The sequence below is a fragment of the Oncorhynchus tshawytscha genome, linkage group LG03 (genome assembly GCF_018296145.1).
Source record: "Oncorhynchus tshawytscha isolate Ot180627B linkage group LG03, Otsh_v2.0, whole genome shotgun sequence".
Classification (NCBI taxonomy): Eukaryota; Metazoa; Chordata; class Actinopteri; order Salmoniformes; family Salmonidae; genus Oncorhynchus; species Oncorhynchus tshawytscha.
The window spans coordinates 1,086,139-1,093,360 of record NC_056431.1 but is presented as its reverse complement, the minus strand read 5'-3'; the positions used below and the strand labels follow the sequence as shown (position 1 = coordinate 1,093,360).

The 7,222-nt window shown below is 42.5% G+C and overlaps 1 protein-coding gene across 2 annotated transcripts; it reads right to left on the bottom strand.

Moving 5' to 3' along the window:
* Positions 1 to 27: 27 nt before the first annotated feature.
* On the bottom strand, positions 28 to 3,916 carry LOC112235372 (26S proteasome non-ATPase regulatory subunit 4). Of its 2 annotated transcripts, none has more exons than XM_042307074.1 (10): positions 3,809 to 3,916; positions 2,276 to 2,416; positions 2,001 to 2,115; positions 1,831 to 1,917; positions 1,682 to 1,750; positions 1,375 to 1,590; positions 1,108 to 1,216; positions 776 to 907; positions 635 to 699; positions 28 to 514 (listed from the first exon to the last, which is right to left on the bottom strand). In XM_042307074.1, the coding sequence occupies exons 1-10, from the start codon at positions 3,832 to 3,834 to the stop codon at positions 338 to 340; spliced, it is 1,137 nt and encodes a 378-aa protein (XP_042163008.1). In that variant the 5' UTR covers positions 3,835 to 3,916; the 3' UTR covers positions 28 to 337. The 2 variants fall into 2 exon arrangements, with proteins under 2 accessions (XP_042163008.1, XP_042163015.1); XM_042307081.1 differs by having other exon boundaries at positions 635 to 696.
* Between the last annotated feature and the right edge of the window lie 3,306 nt (positions 3,917 to 7,222).

Here is a 7,222-nt window from a genome sequence, read left to right as displayed (position 1 = left end):
TTGGCACAAAACTCCACAACAACCAGCTGAGGTGTTCTCTTGAATTATGTAAATGTATTTATTATTATCAGCACATACATGTACACTTACTGAATGTGCTTGGGTTGATATAAGGTCCCACTTTAGTACAAACTTTAATATTTTTTTTAAAGGCAACATGCATCATTAACCTTGACACAACAAAGATAAAGAAAGCCCTGTTCAACTGTTTGAGTATGGCGATACAAAAAAAACCTAGAGGTCATTTGAGGTTACAGTTTGCACAACTATTATATTAAAAGGAGCCATTGTCAACAGATCAACGCCAGGGTATCTATTATGTTTACTGTGTAAATGTTCATTTCTTCTTCTCATCGTCTTTGTCTTTCTTGCTGTCAGGTTTGGATCCTGTCTGTGAGGCCAGCGAGCCCATGGCATTCCGGATGGCCTCGTTGTTGGGGTCGACACCCGGTAGGTTCTCCAGGACGCTCTGGAGGAACTCTGGGTCCTGCATCACATCATAGTCCTCCTCATCCTGCAGAGAGAGATTAACATACGCTAGAAAAACAAGAGCATTTGAGCATGCGTAACAAGCGGGATATGTCCGCTACACACGTACACTTTCATCTCAGTGGTGTGAGAGAGTTGGCCGTACCTTAGCACCCTCTGAGTCTACAGGGGCTCCTGTGTCCATGTCCATTGACTCTGCACCAAACTCTGCTGGGTAGGATAGGACAGATGTTACAGACTGACTGTGCCATGTTATAACTGGTTATAACAGGTGTATGTCACTGACCTCCACCCTGCATGGACATCTGTAGAGCGTAGGCAATCTGCTCGTCCTCCGTCATGCGGCTGAAGTCGGGCATAGCGGGCGTGGCCGTGTCAGCCTGGGGGACTGACATCTTCAGCAGAGCTTCGTCTGACTCTAGAACAGGAGGTGGTTAACAGTTTAGTCCCCCATATGCAGTGCCTCCCTTCAGGGAAGATCCAAGTACAGAGAGGGGAGAGAGATAATGGTGTATGGGCATTGGTTGGTTGCCAGTTATAGATGAGTGATTAGTTTGTAGGTGGAGGGTTATTGTTATGTGTACATGGTGTAGATGGAGAGTTGTGTATTTTTCTCACCGTCAGCGGTAGGCGAGGGAACCCCGGCCTCAGCAGCAGACACCACTGCTGCCCTGCGAGTCTCATCCTCCTGCCTCTGTCTCTGCTCCTCCATAGACACCCTCAAAGCCTGGAGAAGGCACAGAGTGCAGAAAAAGTTCAAAGGGGGAAGATTGTAGCATACGATAATAATCATCTAAAAAAAGAGGCAATGAGAGAGAGAGAACTAGAAAGTGTAAAAACTAGAGTGAGAGGGGATGATCAACCCATCTAGTCCTCCCCTCTCACCAGTGCCAGCTCTGGGTCTGCACTGGGGTCCACTCCAAACTCAAAGTCACTGGACCCCAGGCCCAGCATGGCTCCTCCCTCCCCAGCAAGGATAGGAGAGGACAGTAGGGCATCAGCCAGACTGGGGCCTGGAGGCACTGTCACAAGGTGGGACCCTGCTCCTTCCTTCCCATTCAGAGTGTTGATGAAGGCCGTCAGCTTTTCTGTGTTCACCTCCTGGAGACCAAAAGGAGGTTATATAAGGGAGACAGTGATGGCTATAAAGAAATAATGAGACCAGATAAATATTAGGTAAGATATTTGGTACCTCCTCTCCAAAGTTAATGATGTCCACACTGACTTTCTCTTTCTTTAGACGCTTTGCCATTTTCACCAGCTAGAGAGAATGTGACAGGAAATGATGTCAGAGGGGACATGCATGCACCTATCAACACACTGCATTGATAGAACACTCACATCCTTCTCATTGTCCTCCACTGGGCTGCCCACAAAGGCAATTATACGCATCTTGTGGTTCTTCCCCTGTCTGTGCTTCAGAGCCAACTGGGAGAGGAGAGGACACAGGGTTCAGTGTCATTACAAACAATAAGATGAAGTTGTATTGTATTATTGTGTAGTATACATACATGAGCCACTCTGATGCCTGTGCAGAAGCTGATGTTTCCACGGGGCTGGACAGCGTGCAGTTTAGACAGTATCCTCCCCGCGTCTGCAGTCAATGTGGTCAGCACCTCACAGTTACTGCGCAGAGAACAATAGTTACTACACATTTCTTACACTCAATCACTAAAAATAAATCACAAGTATCCAGGCATCCTGTAATATCTAAATGATGAATGTTTAAATTTTTTGTTGCGACCAAAGGGAAGGATAAAGACATCTCACACACACAGCTCCTTACTTGGCCATGGTGATGAGGCCCACATTGTTCTCAGGGTTGCTGCGCGTCTTGGAGTGGCACACAATGTTGACAGCATCTTGCTGGGCCTGAAGTCTGGTGGGGAGGAAGTCTCCATTCCTCATATACTCACTGTTGTCCACACTGAGGCACACAGACAACACAGTACATACATCCATTACACAGTGTAGCATGTAGGCCAGGGAGGGGCAACTCTAGTCCTCAGGGGCCAGAGTTGTGTCACACTCCCCCCCATCCCTATCAAACACAGCTGATTTAAACTAATTGCATTCTAAACTGAAGATCATAATTAGTTGATTATTGGAGTCAAATGTGTTAGCTGGAGCAAAAGTGTGACACCAACTAGGTTTCCGGGGACTGGAGTTGCCCATCCCCGATAAAGGCCCACTAGAGCTGGGATTCCCAAACTCGGTCCTGGGGCCCCTCCTTGGGTGCACATTTAGTTTTTTGCCCTAACACTACACAGCTGATTCAAACCACCAAAACTTGATGAGTTCATCTTTTGAAATCAGCTGTGTAGTGCTAGGGCAAAAAACAAAACGTGCATCAGGCCTGAGTTTGGGAAACCCTGTATTAGAGCACAGTGACAAGGTGGCTGGTATTAGATCTATATTTAGAACAGGGTTGCATAAATGAGTTAATGCTGCCATTTGTACGTTTTTGGGCACACAGACCAAATTCACATAGAAATGTGAGTTATGTAATTCTCATTGAAAGCAAGTATTTTACGTTTGGTTTTGTACACCAGCTTCAAAACAGCTGAAAATACAATATTTGTGGTTATTGAAAATATATTTCGCAGTGGTTTAGATGGTACAATGATGCTCTACACTATACTTGCTTGCTTTTTTTTGTCACAAATAAATGATAACTATTAGAATTTTAGCAACCAGGAAATGGCGGTGACATTTCTGCAACGTGCATCTAAGTGTCACCTTTAACTGGCAACAGTAACATTCTGCCATACTACTGCTAATCCCTAGACAGACTGATGGTAAGGGACATATTGAAGTGCATAGCTAGCGAATGTTGTCGATGTTGACATAGGAAGCTTTTATCCAGAACAACTTACAGTAGGCAGAAACAAAGACTGAGGTAATCGTTTACCGAACCTTATGTTTAAACTACTGCCTTGTTCACCAAATAACAAAGAATACTAGCTAGCTAATGATACGTTTCGGGATGAAATGCTTGCTACATTGGCGAAATCCATCACGACCTTACTTGAAACAACTTCTCGGAGAACATCTTGCTAACTAAGCTGCTCTAAATTCTCTGAAATATTTTATTGCAATCACAACCGTTTGCATGTCATAGCGAAGCTAGCATTAGCAAGCCAAAAATGACTCAGGAAAATGGCTAGGATTGCTGGCCGGACGTGTTTACATAACTCATGTTAACGGCAATTTCATAATAAATAAAAAAGACGCACGTTCACATTAAACTAAACAAACTCTTCCTCTTACTTAGTTTAAAGAATAATACATATGACAATGTATTTGTTCTTTCCCTTACCAGACCATAGTACTTTCGAGCCCCATCTTGGAATCTTCTTGTTGCTATCTACGTCACCAGAACTGATGGTCGATGGGAAATGCAGTTCAGCCCCAATATACCTGCGCATATATTTGTTGACAATGACTTACACGTACACCACAGGAGGTTGGTGGCACCTTAATTGGGGAGGACGGGCTGATGGTAATAGCTGGAGCATAATTAGTGGAATGGTATCAAATACACCAAACCATGTAGTAATTCAGTAATTAGTGTAAATAACTCATTGTGGAACCAATACCAATACAAAAATTACAATCAATTGTGTGTGTATGAAAGTGTGTAGATATGTGAATGCACTCCTTAGCGCCCCCACCCCTCTCCCCCTGCACAGTTGTGAGCTATAATTTTAATGAAGTTATCTATTTTTATTTTATTATTCTTTAAAGCAAACACCACAAACTCATGTCGGGAAAAGAAAAAGGAGAAACTAATCTACGCCCGTTCTGATAAAAACCTTAGGGCATCTATCCTCGGGGGATGCCTTGCTTGACCACACCCTCCTTCCTTGCTCCTGGCCTGCCCTGCCTCTTCCACCAATCCATTTGTTTCTTATGGACAGAAAAGAGCACAAGCTCTGAGCTGTCCGATCAGGTCCATTGTTTACTGAGCGGCCACCATCTCCTGTGCCTTTCCTTCCATTATGAGCAGCCTCCACTGACATACGTTATGGACCAAGAGAGGCTGCAATCCACATTTTGGTTTGGTTTAATGAGCAGGTAAGCTGAGCAGGTCTATCAGGGTCAAAGGTAAACACATTAAAAAGAGCACAACTTGAGGGCCATGGTTGTTAATAATATTAACCAGGAATATATTGAGCTTTTTACAAAGAGGATGGATTAGGGAGGAAAAGTAGTGAACGCAAGAACACCTAATATTACATTTTTTGGGGCCCTGCTTAAGGCCTTCTTTGTCTCTCCTGCAAACAAAAACCTAAGTCAATATACTGTAAAATACCATGTCAAGGACAGAGACTCCCCCACTCACAAATAAAGTGATGTGAGTTTGTGGATCTACTGTAGTGTAGACCTACCCTTCCATTCCCTAAACAGTTGTATCATGTTCAGGAATAAGGACAAGAACCAACATTTAGAAAATAAGTTTATTCTAAAATCAGAGCCAATATGAAAAACATTACATCACTGAAAGATGGTAGAAGGAACAGGCAGCATGAGAAGGCATTTCCGTGACTACTATATACATATTTTATACAGGCAGAGTAAAAATAAAGTAATTGAAGCATAGACGGTAACCAGCAACATTGGCTCGGAGGCTGTGTGAAACATTCAACGTAGAAAAGCATGGGACATCCTTGCCCCAGAACAATGGAGAATATATCACTATCAAAATCAAACATGAAATATAAAAAGTGAAATTGTCAAACAATCCCCTCCCATATGCAATACACTACTTAAGTCTGACATTTCCTGTCAGAAGAATACATTATTATACGTACAATCATCTACGGTACATGTACAACTTATGAATCATTTCAGGCTACAAGGTCATAATACAAATACAATAAATACGATTCTTGAAACTTTAAGATGGCAGACTTGTTCATATTGCATTAGTTCATATGTTCTGTAGTGTCTGTGTTGCAAGTGTACCGCCCTTTGAGCACCAAAGGGTGAGGTGTCTGTTGTGCTGTGGTCCAGTCAAGTCAACAGACACTGCAACAGGTTTAATCCAGCATCTACACAGAAGCACACAGGCTTTAAAACAACATTGTTCTGACTGTCAGATGTTAGTTTGTAAAGTTAAGCATACGCTAAAAGTCATGATCAGCGTTCATGGAGTCAAATCCAGACCCTGTTGTCACACTAAGGCCCTTGTTATAATAAGACACAATAACATCTATTGAAAATGTGATTCAAAACATGGGAACATGGGGCTCGGAGTGTTTTCTTTGGTGGCCAACTGTTCTCAAAAATCACAAGACTGAACTGAGCTCTTTGAAATTATGGGGAAGCTGAGCAGGGTTATCAGGGTCAAAGGTCAAAACATTCAAAAGAGCACAACTTTTAATTGAGGGCCATGTTTGGAAATTATTTAACCAGGAATAACATATGAGCTTTTTGCAAAGAGGTTGGGTTCGCGAGGAAAAGTAGACAAGAACTTGAAATGAATCAAACCATGTAGTAAGTTGTGTAAATAACTCATTTGGAACCAATACCACCCCCTCTTGTGCCCTTCCTTCCTGTGTGCTTTAAAATATGTATATTTATCATGCAGGACAGCTCCTCTCAAATGGTGAGCGCTGCAACTCTGTTTGAAGGGTCATTAAACTCAGATCCGTTAGGAAAACATCAAGTTCATCAAAACTCAAGTTCTGAAGCATAGGTTTCAATGTAGTTTCCATATGCAGCAAGTTCATCCATGTTCAAGTCCATACCATTTTGATTGCTTTTCCAATTTGTCATGACAGTTGATCCGAAAGAGCTCCACTTCAGGGCATGGCTGTGTTCTTGTACTCCCCCATTCCCTTTAAACATCCCTATTGTCTCACAGTGCATCGATGAACATGAATCATTTCCACCACAGGCTGATATCCCCCAGTTTGTCAGTCTGTCCATCTCTCCCTCTCTGCTTTGGACCACGTGCACTCCCATCTACGTAGAAATGTGTCCTCACAATCAGGCCATGGTGGCCCTTTAAATCACTCTGTTGGTGTGAAATACAAGATCTAGCATAACCACTAGGTAGTGATATGTGTCTGAAATATCCTACTACAGGATAAATAGTATGAGCTACCACACAGCGCTTGTTAGTATTCTACACAATGACTGAGCAAATGGGGGGAAAAAAATAAACCCATGTTTATATAAACGTTAATGTACAAGAGGTGTACTACAGAGACGCAAACAAAGTCATTCACACAATGTGGTGAGTCTCAAACTCAGTGGGGTGAAGCAGCCATTTCTGTAGCCAGCAGAAATCCCTTGTTGCTTATTAATGAAAGTTAGGTCAGATAAAGGTATCAAAGTGCTTGAATGACGGTGGTAGAATTACCATTGCTTGAAGAACACTTATAATCTTTGTGCACAAAACAGTCTAAATGGCTGGGTGTGAATGAATGTGATGAAATTTAACTGCCATACGAAGACCGAAAAAGGCAGGTGTAGAGTGTGCGTTAAAAGCTCGCTCTGAATTTTGATTGGCTCATTCCTTTCAACCCTGCTGGTTGATTGGTCAATTTTCTTTCAAAGATACTTTTGATTGGTAGTGAGAATATAAAAACATGCTCAAACAAGAGTTTGAATGTATGTGTAACAGGACATTAAAGAAACAAAAATATGAGAGAGAGACACACAGCTCAGCAAGACTAGCACCAGACAGACACAAAGGCACAGATATAAAAAGCTAGCGTTAGTG

Excerpts from the sequence above, each read along its gene's own strand:
- LOC112235372 (XM_042307074.1), bottom strand. The coding sequence starts at position 3,834 with ATGGGGCTCGAAAGTACTATGGTCTG. Across the intron at positions 2,417-3,808 it reads CTCGAAAGTACTATGGTCTG|TGTGGACAACAGTGAGTATA; the intron begins GTAAGGGAAAGA and ends TGTGTGCCTCAG. Across the intron at positions 700-775 it reads GATGTCCATGCAGGGTGGAG|CAGAGTTTGGTGCAGAGTCA; the intron begins GTCAGTGACATA and ends TATCCTACCCAG.